The sequence below is a fragment of the Biomphalaria glabrata genome, chromosome 1 (assembly GCF_947242115.1).
Source record: "Biomphalaria glabrata chromosome 1, xgBioGlab47.1, whole genome shotgun sequence".
Classification (NCBI taxonomy): Eukaryota; Metazoa; Mollusca; class Gastropoda; family Planorbidae; genus Biomphalaria; species Biomphalaria glabrata.
The window spans coordinates 7126359-7142737 of record NC_074711.1 but is presented as its reverse complement, the minus strand read 5'-3'; the positions used below and the strand labels follow the sequence as shown (position 1 = coordinate 7142737).

The following is a 16379-nucleotide window of genomic DNA, read 5'->3' as shown; positions in this document are numbered from 1 at the left end:
GCACAACCATAAACAACAAACTAACATGGAATGAACACTACCAAAGTCCAATATCCATCAAAGACTGTTATTATCTTAAGAAGTTCAGAGAATTTAAAATAATAAACTTTTTTATATAGCTACCATCAGCCTTTGTCGATCACCTGCTGGTATGGTAATACTTCAATGGTACAAAGTCATCCACTAAAAAGACTATTTAAAAAGGCCTGGCAATTGAAAGAAAATCAATAAAACAACTTAAAGGACATTCTAAAATATATATTTCAAACACTATGATTGTTGAGATTAAGATTTGTATTTTGCTTAGGGTCAAAATGTATAATGTGGTAAAAAAAATATTTTTTTTGTTTGAACAAAGACAATTTATCTTTGGGTAGCACACATCTTATTTCTCTTTGTCAAGTCCTGTAGATAGTAGAATTCCAAGAAATCAGAAAAAAATATTGCCATTATCAAAGATGTTTCAGGGGGAAATGTGGACAAATTAGAAATATAACAAACTTCAAAACTTTTTAAAATCACATTATTTAAAAAGCTCTTGAATACCTTATATTTTAGGTTGTATATTGGAACATTTAGATATGCACTTATATAAATCTTACACTTAACAACATTAATCAGTCATTTCTTCAATTTGTAAATGCCCTCAGCTTGTGATCAATGTAAGCTTGGTAGTGTACCTGAGCAGAGCATTAAACTCATCAGACATTGTGTGTGGCTGACATCTGACATCAATCAGTTGAAATGACATTGCTAAGAGTGTTTGAGTTAAGTCAAAAGCTGACCTGTACAAGTTAAGCTGGATTTATTAATTAGCCATCTGGTGCAAAGTTTAAAGCCATCAAATACGAAGACTACAGTGGTAATAGGAAGCATTGACAATATAGCTACTAGTTTTATATTTACACAACTAGGTTGAAATGAGCTTGTATTGCTAATGTTTTATAGGCTAGTTATTCAAGAACACTCTGAGATGAATTGACAAGTTCAATGGATTTATTGTAATGAATTTTAAATTAAGAACTTTGAACTATCTCTGAATTAAATATCATGACACTTAACTGATTCTGAATGATTTCATCTGTTTACCTAACACTTATGACTAGATAAGCATAAGACTTAATTATATTATTTTTAAAAGGAATGAAATGTATAAACTAGGATTTAACCTGTTTTAGTAACATGTTTTTTAATGACCTACCATCAGAAAAAGTTATTATATCATCGTTTAGAAGTATTGACCCATCTTATGAGAATATTAATCAAATACTTTAAACTATTAGTGCTAGATTTTCTAATTTACTTTTGGTGTTCATCTGTGACATCTATTTTTGCTAAAATGTAAGCTTAATTTAAATTTAAAGTACCGGTACTTGATTAGTACAGTATCTTGTACACCAGTGATGCCCAACCTAATTCAATCTGTGGGCCATTTAAATTTTCAACACTAGTGTCGCGGGCCACTTGATGGAAAAGATACAAAAACTTAATGAAATTGACTGAAACTATTTTATTTCAAACCCGAGGATAGGTACTTACATTGAATTATTGAGATATTTGAATTTTCTCTTAACTCTTCAAAAAAATGGCGTAAGTTCTGTTTATATTTTGTTGTTCTTGTTTTTTAAAAACAGCCTCAGACTTTCTTTATAAAAACAAACATGTTGGCTAGCAATTGTACCATGTTCTACAAAACAGTAAAGATCAGTTCACTTCTCCTAGTAGATTCTATAGTCCTCTTTTATGAACACACTAATGTTAAATGCCTTGGTTGTAATCCATTAGAAGAAAATGACAGTCCTAACGTAGGTAAAGATACATTTTGAACATTTTTTTTTGGGGGGGGGGGGGGGGGGGGGGGTTCTATATTTTGTGCCAATGTTTCGGCGGGCCAGATGGAAGTGCGTTGGGGGCCAGCAGGCCGTATTTTGGGCATCACTGTTGTACACAAACATAAAAACAACAATAGTAGCTGAAATTGTTTCAACACATTGACTCATTGGCCAAGATTATCTTCCATGGGAACATCTTCCTTTTATAAAAATCTCTTTTGTTTAGTGCATCTTTCATGCTTATAGCACACTCCATGCCCTTGGTCCAATCTCTTATGTAGAACAGTGGGGGGTGGGGTGTCTGGTAGAAGTTTCTGTGCTGCCGTACAACTCTGCTCAATGTGTTTCACACTCGAACTCTCGATAGGCAGCCTCTCATCCTCACATGCCACTGTTCTGAGAGAAACCACAAACCACGTATCCAAAGAAAAGTGTAATTGATAATGTGGTGTCTTATAGAATCACACACCAACACAGAAATAGGTGACGGCATATGATATCCAAAGAAAAGTGTAATTGATAATGTGGTGTCTTATAGAATCACACACCAACACAGAAATAGGTGATCGCATATGACATCCAAAGAAAAGTGTAATTGATTATGTCATATAAAATCACACACCAACACAGAAATAGGTGACGGCATATGATATCCAAAGAAAAATGGGATTGATAATGTGGTGTCTGATAGAATCACACAAAAACACAGAAATAGGTGATAGCATATGATATCCAAAGAAAAGTGTAATTGATAATGTGGTGTCTGATAGAATCACACAAAAACACAGGAATAGGTGATGGCATATGATATCCAAAGAAAAGTGTAATTGATAATGTGGTGTCTGATAGAATCACACAAAAACACAGGAATAGGTGATAGCAGGCAAAGGGGTGTAATTGAAATCATGAAAGCAACAGAAGCTGAGATGGTTTGGCACCTTAATTCATTGGGTCTTTCAAGCTATATGGGAATATTTTCTAAGGTATATAAAGTTAGTCCATCGTGGTTCAATGATGACCACTTTGTCATCCAGGGGGCTGAGGGCTTTGCAGTGGGGTTTTATGCCTCCTCATGTGGCTGGTGAGACCTATGTGAGCCCGGAATGTTCGGCTGCACACTGGGCAGGTTATTCCAGCTGGAGCTAGTGTCATTGGCCTTGCTTTTCTTCTCTGGCGTTTTCTTCTGCCAGTGTTGTTCTCTTTTCCTCAGCAACCTGTGCGCCAGTTTTCACAATGCGATGCCATGATGCTCTGTCATGTGCCTGTCTCCCAGGTGGCTGGGTCTATGCTGAACGCCTTCGAGAAGCTTTGAGGGTGTCCCTGAAGCGCTTTCTTTGACAACCTTGCGAGTGCTTTCCTTAGCTTAGTTGGCCATATAAGAGTCGCTTAGGGATGTGGCGGTCTCCGGGTAGGCTTTCCCGGTAGCAGGCAAATATAAGACTTCAGTCTTTTATGTATTAATTTTAAGGCCAAAGTCTGAGCATGCTCTTGAGAAGTCACTAATAATGCTCTGCATATCATTTTCAGAGCAGGCATTTAGGGCACAGTCATCAGCAAATAGCAAGTCCCTGATTACTGATGATTTTATTTTTGACTTTGCTTTGAGTCTCCTCTGGTTGAATAGGCCACCATCAAATCTGTATGTTATATTTATCTCGCTGTTTTCTATATTTGTGAATGCATCTGTCAGCATAGCAGAGAACATGATACTGAACAGTGTAGGTGCTAGGACACAGCCTTGTTTTACCCCGTTTAAAACTTCGAAGGGCTCTGATGGGTTCTCCCCTTTCCTGGACACAAGCCTTCATGCCATCATGAAATTGTCTCACCATACTTTGACATAGTCTTCCAGAGTTTTTCTCTAACAGTGTCAAATGCCTTTGTTAGGTCGACATATATAGAGAAGAGGTCTTGGCATTTTTCCTGGAGCTGCCTTGCTGCAAGGATCATGTCAATGGTTCCACGCTCTTTTCTGAAGCCGGTAGACCATGTTCAAGGTGTTGCATGAGACGATTTAGTAGGATGCATGCAAGGATTTTTCCAGCAATAGAGAGAAGAGATATTCCTCTGTGGTTGTCACAGATTTGTCAGTTTCCTTTTCACTTGTGTAGATGGACAATTGTGGCATCTTTAAAGTCTTGAGGTATTGACTCTTGTTTCCACATAATTAAGAACAGATCATGAAGTCTTTCAATCAGGGCTAATCCACCTTTTCTGTAGACCTCTGCGGGAATGGAGTCAGCTCCTTAACTCATTGAGTCTTTCAAGCTATATGGGAATATTTTCTAAGGTAATACACAGGTGATGCCCAATGAAAAGCTGGTTGGATGAGAGTGGATGAGTCCAATCTGTCCATTCAGTAATTGCATGAAAATATTTGGTCTCAATTTACATCCTGAATCTGATGATGGGATGATGTTATAGAGTTAACAGCCAGGAGCTTTACAGACTTAATATCTTTTCAACAGCCAATTATTAACTGACCCCAAAATAGCAAGAAAAATAACAAAATAATGTTAAAATTCTTAAATTATTTTATCACAGTACATCAATCAACTCCAACATTGTAAGAATCAATAATTATAATAAATATATACTGGTACAAGTACAAAAGTTATAGCCATAACATTAAAAAAAAAAAATAAAAAAATTGTTATATTAAATCAAAAGGAAACCAACAAAAATTTCAAAAGAAGGAAAATGAAAAAAATTAATTGGTTACAATAATCAATGCTGCTGGTTTGATTGAAACATGAAACACACAGGAGACCTGAAGAGGCAAAGGCTAGTATCTGGTGCCCAAACCAGAAGCTTCAAGCAGGAGGGGCATGTAAACCTTGCTAGGCTACACACTTAGGAGAAGAAACATTTAATCCAATTCTATGCTGCCTTGAGGAGTCAACCCTGAGAAAAAATAAGCAGTTTGTAACACATAGTGCTGCACTCTGGCAGAACTCGTAATGCTGCTGATACCAAGTGTTTTGGCTACTTGCAGTACCTAAGGACACAGCCGCTCCATGGAGAGGGCAATAATTGCTGTGTGGGCAACAACATCCCAATCATAACCAATGCCCAGGCTCTCATTTCATTCAAAGTCCCAATCTGAAATGTTTAACGAGTCTATAGATGGGCAATATAACTTCTTTCAGATGGACATGATGCACTCTTATAAGACATAAAAAAAAAAAAAGAAAATTGTATACAACTTTGATCAACGCACTTACATCTAATAAAACAGCTGGTTATGAAAAAAGTTAGATAAAATAAAATATCTAGGAAAAAAAACTGAGTAAATGTGTATATTGCAAATAAGGGAAAAAAATCTTGTTAAATTTAAAAGTAAAAAAAAAATTTAGGCAATTTTCCTTGCTTTCTCTCTGCACATATAATCAAGATGGGAAAACAGTTTTAATAAATAGTTATCTTGTAAATCAAATTTAATGTTTTCCCAAAATATACAAACAACAAAAACATTAACAAAATGCTTAGAAATTAATCAAACAGCTGCTGATACTCTGATGAAGTGACTGGTTTTAACAAAAAAATGTTCCTTAACCAAGTCAGCTGGCACTGCAATAATACTTATTTCAAATATTTATACTTGTCACTGGCATTTAATAACAATGTTCTGATTCCTGGCTCTTGTGAGTTGTGTCCACAATCAGGAGCAATAATAAACTCAGCTTCAGGCCAATTCTGAAAATAAAATAATTTCAGAATTTTGTCAAACAAATGCTTTTAAAAACAATTTTGTTTTTTTATTCGTTGGTCTGAATTCAAATTTGAGCCTCCATAGTGGAAGGCCCTTATGTTTGTCATTGAGCTATTAAAGTACCATAGGAAGATTGCAGCAACAATCAAGACTAAACACTATGCAAAACAGCAGAGTTTCTGTCCAGGGCTTTTGCAAGAGAGGATTTGAGCCTCTCAAACTCTGACTCAAATGGAGTTTGATAATAATGTTGGTGGTCAAGACTAAACTGTGAATTTCCAACAAGTATATTTGATCTTATTGCATGGTGCTTAACATTAACAGCATCAATTTCCAATGTGTCAATGACGCAAACTTTATATTCTGTGTGAATTATTGATGCAAAAATTCTGTCTTAGACTCCCCTCCCCCTAATCTATGTAAGTTCTCTCTTTGCCTTCTGTGTCCGTCTTTGGCAAAAGCTTTTCTTTGAGCCTCAAATGTATGTCCCACAACTGAACTGTCCAGCTATCTCTTTCAGAGGTCATTTGCTGTCATATAAAACATCCTAGTATATAAATGAATTACCTTGTGCAACTGCCAGGCTGTATCCATGGGGCATATAACATCATAACGACCTTGAATTATTGTTCCTGGTATATGTCTGATTTTGTCCACATCTTTGATCAACTGGTTTTCATATTTAAAAAATCCACCATGAATAAAATAGTGACTGAAAAAAAAAAAAAATATATATATGAAGAAATGACTGATTCTAGCGTAATGACTAATATTTTTGCATCCTTTTGAACCTGATATATTCAGTCTTACGTGCCGTGCCTTATGTGAGTATGACAGTCCTTAGGAGCTCAGGGGCATTGGGACTTAAGGGGAGTTAACTGAGGGTCAAAAGGGTTAAGGACAAGATAAGGGAAAACAAAAAGATTTTGATTGAAAACAAAAAAAAAAAAGAAAAAACTTCTTTATGACAAAAGATAAAAGCAAACATTTGCCGATTTCAAGTTTTTTCAAGATTAAAACTAAGAATTTCAATTTTATAACATAGTCCATTAAAAGAGAAAACTAAACAGAAATAAAGACTGTTTCAAAAAGCAATCACATAACATATGTTATAGAGAGACATATTATAAAAGGGGATTAAAGAATTTAGGGTTTCATTTTAAATTTATTTTAAGTTTTTATAATTTGTACATGCAGACGTCTATATAGCTACACAACAGCTTTTGATTTGAGAAAAAAATGTTAATTGTGAGGTAACAAAATATACCTTTGAAAAACTAACATTTTAAAAACCAACCAGTTTTTTTTTTTATTTTGACAACTGAAGTAAGCTTTTAGCAAATACTTGATAAGATATTTGTTTAAAACTTTAAAAAGAATGTTCAATAACATATTGTTTACCAGAAATTTTTTTTTTTTTTTGTATTTCCATTTTGTTATACTTTACTTAGGAGATATTATATTGTTACGAATCTCACTATCCAGGCTCTCTGCAAACTGCACCTTACACCACCAACTTAAAGAACTTGACAACTCAGGGCTCCAAACGTAACACTTTAATAGTTAAATAAATAACAGCCAATACTGTACAATTGGCAACACGTACACTGTACAAATATCTCTCCGATAACACCGTTCCGCCGTATCAACTCTTGCACTGGCCTCTCTGTCTCGTTCCGGGCTTGCACTGGGTTCAACATCGATCACAGACCAAGATCAAGACGCCGTTCGTCTCAACTGTACTTGATAGTATTCCGCACTGAACCGTCGTAATGCTCCGTACAGAACCACACCGCTGAACTGTGCTGTAGTCGACCGTGTTCTGAACTCTTGTCGTGAACCTCCTTTCTGAACCTTGCTGTATTGAGCCCCTTTTCTCGACCGTCTTGACTGCGACACCTCCTCTCTTATATAGGGTCCCTACTGGCCTTCTCGAACTGGACAGAACGCCGCTCGACGTTTCTAGGTGGTCAGATGACTACAACTCTCGTGACGCTCCTGAACTCTGTTCACGCCGGCGATCCTTCCCGAACCGTCCTGTTGATACTCGTTTCGGCTGACCGACGTAGCTCGTCATGGTTGACCGCTCGTCTAGCGCTGGCCTGGGGCGATTTGCGTCGGCTGACCACACACACACCACTACCCCTCTCTGTGCCACCACCAAGTTTGTAACAATATAAAGAATTTTTTTTTTAAAGTTGAATGTAAAAAATACTTTTTTTTTCAAAAGCCTTGTTTATTATCAAGGAAAAATATTTATATATGTGTATAATCTACTTTTACAGGTTTACACATACATGTACCGAAGTGTGTAAGTTTGCACGATGACAGTTGCCAGTGTGTGATGTGATAAAAAGTAATTAAGTTCTGCTTGTCTAGATGGCCTAGTTATTTAATGTACTATAGTTATAGAGCTGAACCCAAGGGACACCTAGACAATTGGTGAGAAACTAGTGTAGTTTCTATGTAGCTAATTAAGTAGAGAACTGTAACACTTGTATACAGTGAACTGTACATGATTAATGTCAAAAGTTGCTGGCTGTGATTGTTTATCCGGTTGTACTTTGAGGGGATAGCGCTGTTCAGTCAATGCCATTAGTTCAAGGGTTATCTCCTCTTAGCTTAGTACATTTTTCATATAAAACGAAATTAATTAATTATGACTAATTGTTTGATTAATTGGTTAATTTTTTGATTAATTAATGTGTTGTGATCAACGATGAAAAATTTTGTGAAGTTTCAACTAGATCCAAGAATGGGAAATAAGAGAAATAATGTGTAAAAGAAATTGACAAGGCAGATAAACTGGATGAGCTAACAATATAATGTCACGAGTCGAGTCTGTGACCTATTTCGACCAGTTTCTAGAAGCTCGAGTTCAAACCAGTGCAAGTGTCCAGCGTAAACAAGTTAATTTTAGGTATCCAATCAAAGAAAGGGGTTAAGGGAAAAAATAGCACACGTCAGCTTCTAGAAGGTCAAAGTTACTAAAATAATTAGGGGAGAAGTTTCCATGATTCTGGAATGTACGATTAAGAAAGGTATAAATTGAGGGAAAGTCAGTTAGACAGGGTCCTCGCTCAGTCCTCGATTAGTAATAAGTTTTGTGATATTAGCGGGTCCATTAAGTAAAGTTTTAGTAGTTGAAGTTATACTAAGTGAAGTTTTATGTATCTTTAAGTTTTATTTATGAAGTGTCAAGTTGTTATTGTATTAAGAAGTTAATTTGATGTGAAAGTTGAAGAAGTTATTAAAGAAGTTTGAAGAAAATACAGAGAGATGTTTCTTTCTTCATTTCATTGAATTGTCAAGTTTGATAATATAATCCCTGGCAAGTGTGATCATCACATATAAGTTTGGTAAAAATTAATTCAGATTTGATTTATTAAAGAAGCATTTTTAAAATCCTACCAAAATCTAAGGGCTTATCTTTCTCAAAAGTCAATTTTCATTAATTAATTAGAATAACTTGAGACACTATTTGGGTAGGTTTCTTGAAGTGTTAAAATATTTATGGCACAAGACAAAGAAATCTTGTGTTTAAATTGGAAACACTTGAGGGAACTAAAACATAAATTGCTTGTCATAATAAAAGTGTCAGAACTATCTAGGAAAACTAGATTACAGCAACAAACATTTACAATCTGAGATCTTGCTTTAAATACATGAAAAAGAAATATAAAGAAAAGCAAAGAATGGATGGATTCCAGGCTTATAGTCAAGAATGGAAGAAAGTCAACAAAACACTTTGGTACATTAATCCTGCAAAAGACTACAAGAGAGATTAAAAAAAAAAAGATTTATAAGTAGCACAGCGTCAATTAAAATTTTTTCATTTGAATCATCAGTTACATACCATTCAATCCTAGCAAACTGTAAAGCCCACAACTTTTGTGAAAATGGCTTTTCAAGTTTTTCTTGGTTGATAAAGAGATGGCTCGTGGCCTGCTCCCACTTGCTCCAAATCTGTGAAGCCCTACATTTTATTTCTTCATCCTCAGATGTCAATCGTCTGTAATATGCATTCATTAAAGACCCACGCTCAACCTAAATAAAAGCACAACATAGTTAAACCATAGCTTGTAGAATCATATATAATGTATAAATCATGCATAATAATAATAATTAGACTTGTCTTCGAGTCTGAAGATCAGTGAGAAATGCAGTATTTCCCATGGCTGCAATTGTGACCTACATATTTTGCCGCACCCAAGGCAAGCATAACCATTGTCAGCAGGTGGTCGATTTAGATTTTCTTTTTGTCGTCTGTGTCTGTCCTCGGCAGCGGTATTCCTTTAGTCTCAAATGTGTATCCCGCTGCCTTTGTGAGTCACCTCCAGCTGTCTCGTCATGATAATATACATATTTTAAAATAAAAAGTATTTTTTGTACAAGAATGTACATTTAAATATAGCTTACTACTAACAAGAGGTACTTTATAAAATGCTACCAAATACTAAAATGAATTGTTGCCAAATTGGCCTGATAATGTACGTTTTCAAGAGCATTTAAGACAAAGTAAATAAAAGACCTTGAGATAGCTTACCTCAGGAATAAAATTAACAAACTCTTCCCAGTAATCTGGAAACAGCATGTTAGCTCCTTTACCTTCATAAAACCATTCCAGTTCTTCTCTGTTTATATGATACAAACAATGACGTAAGATTACAAAAATGTGTACACTACATTGTGAGAAAAGAAATATACAGCAATAAAACTGAACTTCTCCCACATAGGCTCAAATCATAATTAAAAATGACAATACGTTAAGTGTCCTAAATTATTTATTGGACTGAAGGGCCAGGTAATCACTAGTTAGTGATAGATGAATAATGGTGTTATCACTTGAATGACTAGATGAGACTGAAATTAATACACTTTGAGAGCTATTTTGTTTATCTATTGAACCGAGCATGCTAATATACTGACATTCTCCAACTGATATAGTGATCTCACCAGAACTCTGAAATCTTTAGACAAACCTATGAGCAAGACATGTTTCTTTAAAAGCTAATTAGCTCTAATGAGCATTGCAATCAGTATAAAATAAAAACAACTGCCTTCCAAACCCATCCAGGATGAATACTAAAATTCCTCCATTCATGGATTTAGCTGCTTTAATTTAGAATTGCTGTGTGGTTTGCACTTTATAGTGTCATCCTGAGGACCTGAGTTCAATTCCCACCCACTTAGAAGGTAATAATCTTCATTTCTGAAAGAATGTCTGAAAAGTACATGTCAAAAAGTAAGCAAATTTTTCCTCACAACAGGTAAAGAAATCTTCTTGACAACAGGTTAAAAACCTTTCTTCACAATGGTAAAAAAATGTTTCTAAACTGGTAAACCAATCTTTCTTCCAACCACAGCATGAAAGAAGCATTAGTGAACACATGGTATAAAAGGAGTAGATGACTATGATTGTCAAAGCTTTTTGACTTTTTAAAGTACATTTCCTTTACTTGCCTACGTAACGTAAAGATTCCTCTAACGATAAGAGCTTTCACATTTTCTGGATGTGTTTCAGAATAGGCTAGTGACAATGATGATCCCCAGCTACCACCAAAGACAACCCATCGATCAATAGCTAGATGTTTTCTCAACTTCTCCATATCTTCCACTAGGTCCCAGGTTGTGTTTTCCTTTTAAATAAAACAATAAAAATGAATAAATAAAACACATTATTAGAAATGCATCATAAACATATAAATAAGCAATTTATTTGAAAAAAAAATTCATTTCTATAAAAGTGTTCATTGTCAAGTATAAAATTATGTTTTTTTTAATTTTTACTTAACTAATCAAAATGAACATTAATTTTAAAAAAAATCATTTTTCATTTGAAATAAAAAAATGGGCTAACTAAAAATGTGTTAAACATACTTTAAAATAAAAAACCTTGTCAAATTGACAAAATCATTTATATTACAATGTAGAATATCATAAACAGACATTTTTTATTCATTCCCATTTTTCTTTGAAATAAATATCATGACATAACATTAAGAACAATTACACCACCAATTTCCATCTAATTACATAGTTTTGTATTCTTCTTTACCATCAGTGACAATGACTTACTATTAAAAAGATCATAATTACAATAATTAACTCAACATTTAGTTTTTACAGCTTCAGTTGCAAGTCTTTGACCTTTTCTGCATGTCATTGACAAACAGTTGATTAACAAGAATAGACCAACCTTAAGTTCAGCAGACGGAGTAGATTTGCCTGCTCCTCTCTGATCAAATAGAATTATTCTGTAAGCTTCAGGGTCAAAGAAACTTCTTTCAATAGGATTTGTTCCACTACCCGGACCCCCATGCCTATATACAAAGAAATATACATTATTGAATATAAATTTATATCTTTATAAATTACAGATCTACATATATAATTCTCTTCATGGCTCAAGAGTTTGGACGAGAAGAATTAAGAAGAAGTAAAGGAAAGATCACTCTCTTATTTCTGCAGAAAAAACAAGAGGGGGGGGGGGGGAGAGCATGAATTCACTGGTCACTACGGATGGCTGCCTGGTCGTGCGGTTTGCACGCTGGACTGTTGTTTGGATTTATCGATAGTCTCGGGTTCAAGCCCTGCCCGCTCCCATCCCCCTTCGTCCTGTGGGAGGTTTGGACTAGGAAATAAACTATCGTCAACTCTGAAGGAACATCCGAGACGTAAAATATTTTACAAACACAAAATAGCATGTCCCAGTAAACAAAAAAAAGAGAATATAAATAAGTAGTGTTGAGGCATTTCTTAATTTTTTTGTCCGTAAATATTTTAATATTCATACAAAAGTGTTGCTTTTTCATTTTTAGTTCTAGTTTTTAGAAATAAAACATTGACCCTGTGCTACCAAAAATGTTTGAAAGTTTTCTACATTAAGCAATCTTTTTCTATATGATAACTAGGCTATGCCTCACAAGGTTGAGCCAGTCACAGTACATGAGAAATGAATACTAAAAGGACATCCTCAATAGCAGGAGCGAAGACTAAAGGGTATCCTCAGTAAGGAGTGAAAATCAAAAGGGCACCCAGTCTGGCCTACAAAAAACAACACAGAAAAACCTCATGCTTCAAGGATATTAAAAAAAAAAAAAAAGTTTGAACATCAAAATCAAAGCTTGCTAGTGTAAAACAATTGCTATGAGCAGAGCAACTAAGAGGAAAGCACTGCTTATGATGTAAGTTGGCAATACATGTCAGTGCTGCCCCACTACAGGCTCATTGTCAAATAAAGTTGAAGGCTGCCAACTATGAAGCCAACTTCTGTTTACTGCAGTTTGGAGCTTGGGGTAGGAATGTGAATGACATTTCAATATATACTGGAGAACATCTATTTAAACAACACCCATCCATCTTTTTATTCAGGATAGATGATGTAGCTTTCATCTACAGTAATAAATGTATTTATAATATAACACGATGGGTTTAAATGTAAAATTTCTTATAAAACTATCCCTGTCCCATTGTTTATGCTAGGAACCAGCGCATTACTGTGTCTAGTATTATAGACCAAGACCAAGAGAGGTGTCCCTCATTCAGCCTGATAACAGGCATGTGGACCTGGAACAACAATGTAAAGTGTGTTGTTGGTCTGAAAAGTGGAAAGGCAGAATGGGCAAGTTAATCTAAGAACTAGACTATGCAAGGCTTGACAGTCAGGGTGTGTTTGTCATTATAATAAATATAATTTATATAAACTTCCTTATTTTCCTGATCACCTCCGTTATTAGATTGACACATGAAATGCATAGGACGTAATTTTATCTTCTTTTTGGAAGTAACGTCTGTAATACATAAGAGTAACTCAGGAGCAAGTGGCAACTAAACAAACTTTACATAATGCATGGCCTTTATGTAATTTGTTGTTTTTTTTTGGTATTTCCCCAAAAGGCTGTATTATATATATTTAAATATATTATGCAAAAATAAATAAAGAAATAAATATATATATAATATATATTTGTATATAGAATACCATAATGTATATAATTACTTACACAAAGACAACAGGGTTTCCTTCTTTATTCCCCGACTGTTCATAATAAATTGTATGAATCTCTGAGACTTTTAAAAATCCAGTATCATAAGGTTCAATAGGTGGATACATGTTGCGATGTTCTCCTTTCTGTACCTGCGCCATGCTGTTGAGGTAGGGACCTATACCAAAAAAATTTAATAGAGATGCATTAACCACTCAATTCCACTGTTGTTCTCACGTGAGCTGTTATTAGATTAAGTAGATTAAGATTTTGCACTTTATTAACAATATTCAGTGCTAACGCTAATCAGACCTCGAATTTGATTTTTGGTTTTAGGCACATCGGTACAATTTAGGCCATGTCGTGTCAGACCTCAAACAATGTAGCCCTATTTGGCTGCTGGTGACAATAAATCTTCAGTAATGCCTAATGGTATTGACCTAGGAACATAAATGATCAAACTTCCAAATGATCATGTCTTCTTTTTTTGAAGTAACATCTGATTTTTTTAACTTCCAGATAAGGTAGATCTATGATTTATAAGGTTGCATAGCTCTGAGTCTGAGACATGATTCTACCTTACTATCTTACTAGATCTAGAGATCTATATCTCTACTATGTAACAATCCAGACTACACAGACTATAGATCTAGATCATTGTTACTGTCACATTGAGTGTTTTCCAACCTGTCCTGTGTTCTGCGAGGCTTGATCATACTTGATGAATAGCATCTAATAATAGAATGATAGATCTACTAAGATTCTACTATTCTAGATTTAGTCTAGATTGTCTAGTTCTAGAGCCTAGAATCTAGATCTAGACTAGATTTACTAGAGTAAGAGTTAAACTCATCTCATGACTTGACATGATCTAGAATCTAGACTAGATTCTAGTACCCTAGATCTATATATACATCTAATTATAAGTAGAAACTCAAACTTACTCGACTCTACAGTCTACTACTACAATTCTAGTCTAGTACTACTACTATAACAGTATAACTATAACTAGTTAGTAATTAAGTAATTAAGTAGTCTAAGTCTAAGTCTAATACTTGTGACTTGTACTTTATTATACTCTAATAGTAAATAGTAATACTAGTAACTAGTCTAGAGTCTAGATACGGGGAAGATGACCCCCCGAGTTGATTTTAATAATTGTTTAGATCTATTAGCCTTATACTTATAGATCTAATTATCTAATAGTAATAGTATAGTTCCATGATGATGATCTATCTATGATTCTATATCGTAGACGGTAGAGCTCTTCTCGGAAAAAATAATAAACTCAATTAATTAAAATAAAATCATTATGAACTTTGAACTGACCAAGAATCGTATTCTATTTAATTGTTATTTTACCTCTTTTTAATGCAACCTAGACTAGATGCAACCTTTCTTCAGGGAACAGTGCCAGGAAAAAGAAGAAGAGGCAGACAGAAAAAGCGATGGGAGGACAACATTAAAGAATGGACAGGCCTGCCATTGAGAGAGGTTCTGATCAAGGCAAAAAAAAGGGAGGAATGGAGAAAGACGGTCGACAAATCTTGCCTGGTGCCCCAACGGTCCAACAGACTAAGGGATAGGTAAAGGTAAAGGTAAAAGACTAGATCTATAGTTCTGTTCTATACTCTATAATGAGTATACTGTCTCTATTTTTGAGAAGCAGGATTTTTGTTGTTATAATTTATTTTTTAATTCAGATCTAGAAAATCTAGATCTAGAATCTATTTATTTTGCAGCAAAGACGGCAAAGTCCTGGAAACAAGACAGCTTGATGCCCCACAAGATACTGAGATAGTAGAATTGAGCTTATCAAAAACGTGTCTGATATCATGAGTATGAGGCTTTGAGGTTAAGCTCTTCAAAAACACAGTGACAATACCATCAAACATGGGCGTAGCCATGATTTTTTTCGGAGGGGGAGCGCCATATATAATATATATGGTGACGGTATGCATCGGTACAGCGTACCGGCACCTTTTTGAAAACATTATTACTTTTCTTGTATTTTAACGTATATTTTTTTATTTTTAGTAGTTATAATTAAGTTAGGCAATCAACTACTGGGTACCGGCACCTTTTTTTTTTTTACAAAAAGCACTGTAAATATATATTTATTTAATTAATTATTTATATATGTATGTGTGTGTAACACTTTTATTACACTCCAACCCTTCATTCTTTCGAAAGACGTTTATTGTACCATAGAACAGGTTATTCTTAAAATTGGAAAGGCTGTAGACACCCTGCCCTTGCCAGCCAAGCATTATATTTCCGGTATTTAAAACAAACAAAAAATGCATATTTTGAGGTATCTACAGTGCATTAGGCCTATCCGCTATTCACTGCACTTTATTATTGGAGCCCTGCGACTGGTGGAAATGTGTTACTCCTCTTGGCTATGCTCATGGAATTCAGTGACTGTCGTTTGCTTTAATTTTATATCGAAAAGGTAAGTTTTATAGTCAAAACCAGTGATGCCCAAAATACGGACGGCGGGTCAGATCCTCCCCCCCTTTTTTTTTTTTTTTTTTTTTAAATATTGAAAAAATCTATGTTTACCTATGTTAGGGCCAGGGGCGTAACTAGGGATTTGGGGGCCCGGGGGGATTGACCTCTTTGGGGGCCCCTAGCATTTTGACATTCGACATATGACATGAGATAATGTACGCAAAAATATATAAGCCCCAAATCAAATTGGTTCAGTATATCAGTAAACTTAACAAAAATGAATAATACCGTTGTTTATTAGTTAAATAATGCACAAGTGACAAATCTAAATTGATATCGCTTCACGTCGTGCATTCTGTGCATCAAAGACATCTATAACATCAACTACATCGA

The 16379-nt window shown here is 34.9% G+C and overlaps 1 protein-coding gene across 1 annotated transcript; it reads right to left on the bottom strand.

Moving 5' to 3' along the window:
• Positions 1 to 4348: 4348 nt before the first annotated feature.
• Positions 4349 to 14600, bottom strand: LOC106060701 (probable proline iminopeptidase). The gene is made up of 8 exons (XM_056019240.1): positions 14477 to 14600; positions 13551 to 13710; positions 11744 to 11867; positions 11008 to 11183; positions 10091 to 10178; positions 9401 to 9591; positions 6112 to 6256; positions 4349 to 5528 (listed from the first exon to the last, which is right to left on the bottom strand). Exons 2-8 carry the CDS (start codon positions 13691 to 13693, stop codon positions 5415 to 5417), a joined length of 981 nt encoding a protein of 326 aa, XP_055875215.1. The 5' UTR covers positions 13694 to 13710; positions 14477 to 14600; the 3' UTR covers positions 4349 to 5414.
• Positions 14601 to 16379: the final 1779 nt, after the last annotated feature.

Coding starts and splice junctions, on each gene's coding strand:
- LOC106060701 (XM_056019240.1), bottom strand. CDS start 13,693: ATGGCGCAGGTACAGAAAGGAGAACATCGCAACATGTATCCACCTATT. Junction 11,184..11,743: donor CTCCGTCTGCTGAACTTAAG/GTTGGTCTATTC, acceptor TTTATTTAAAAG/GAAAACACAACCTGGGACCT. Junction 9,592..10,090: donor TTGTTAATTTTATTCCTGAG/GTAAGCTATCTC, acceptor GCTTTTATTTAG/GTTGAGCGTGGGTCTTTAAT.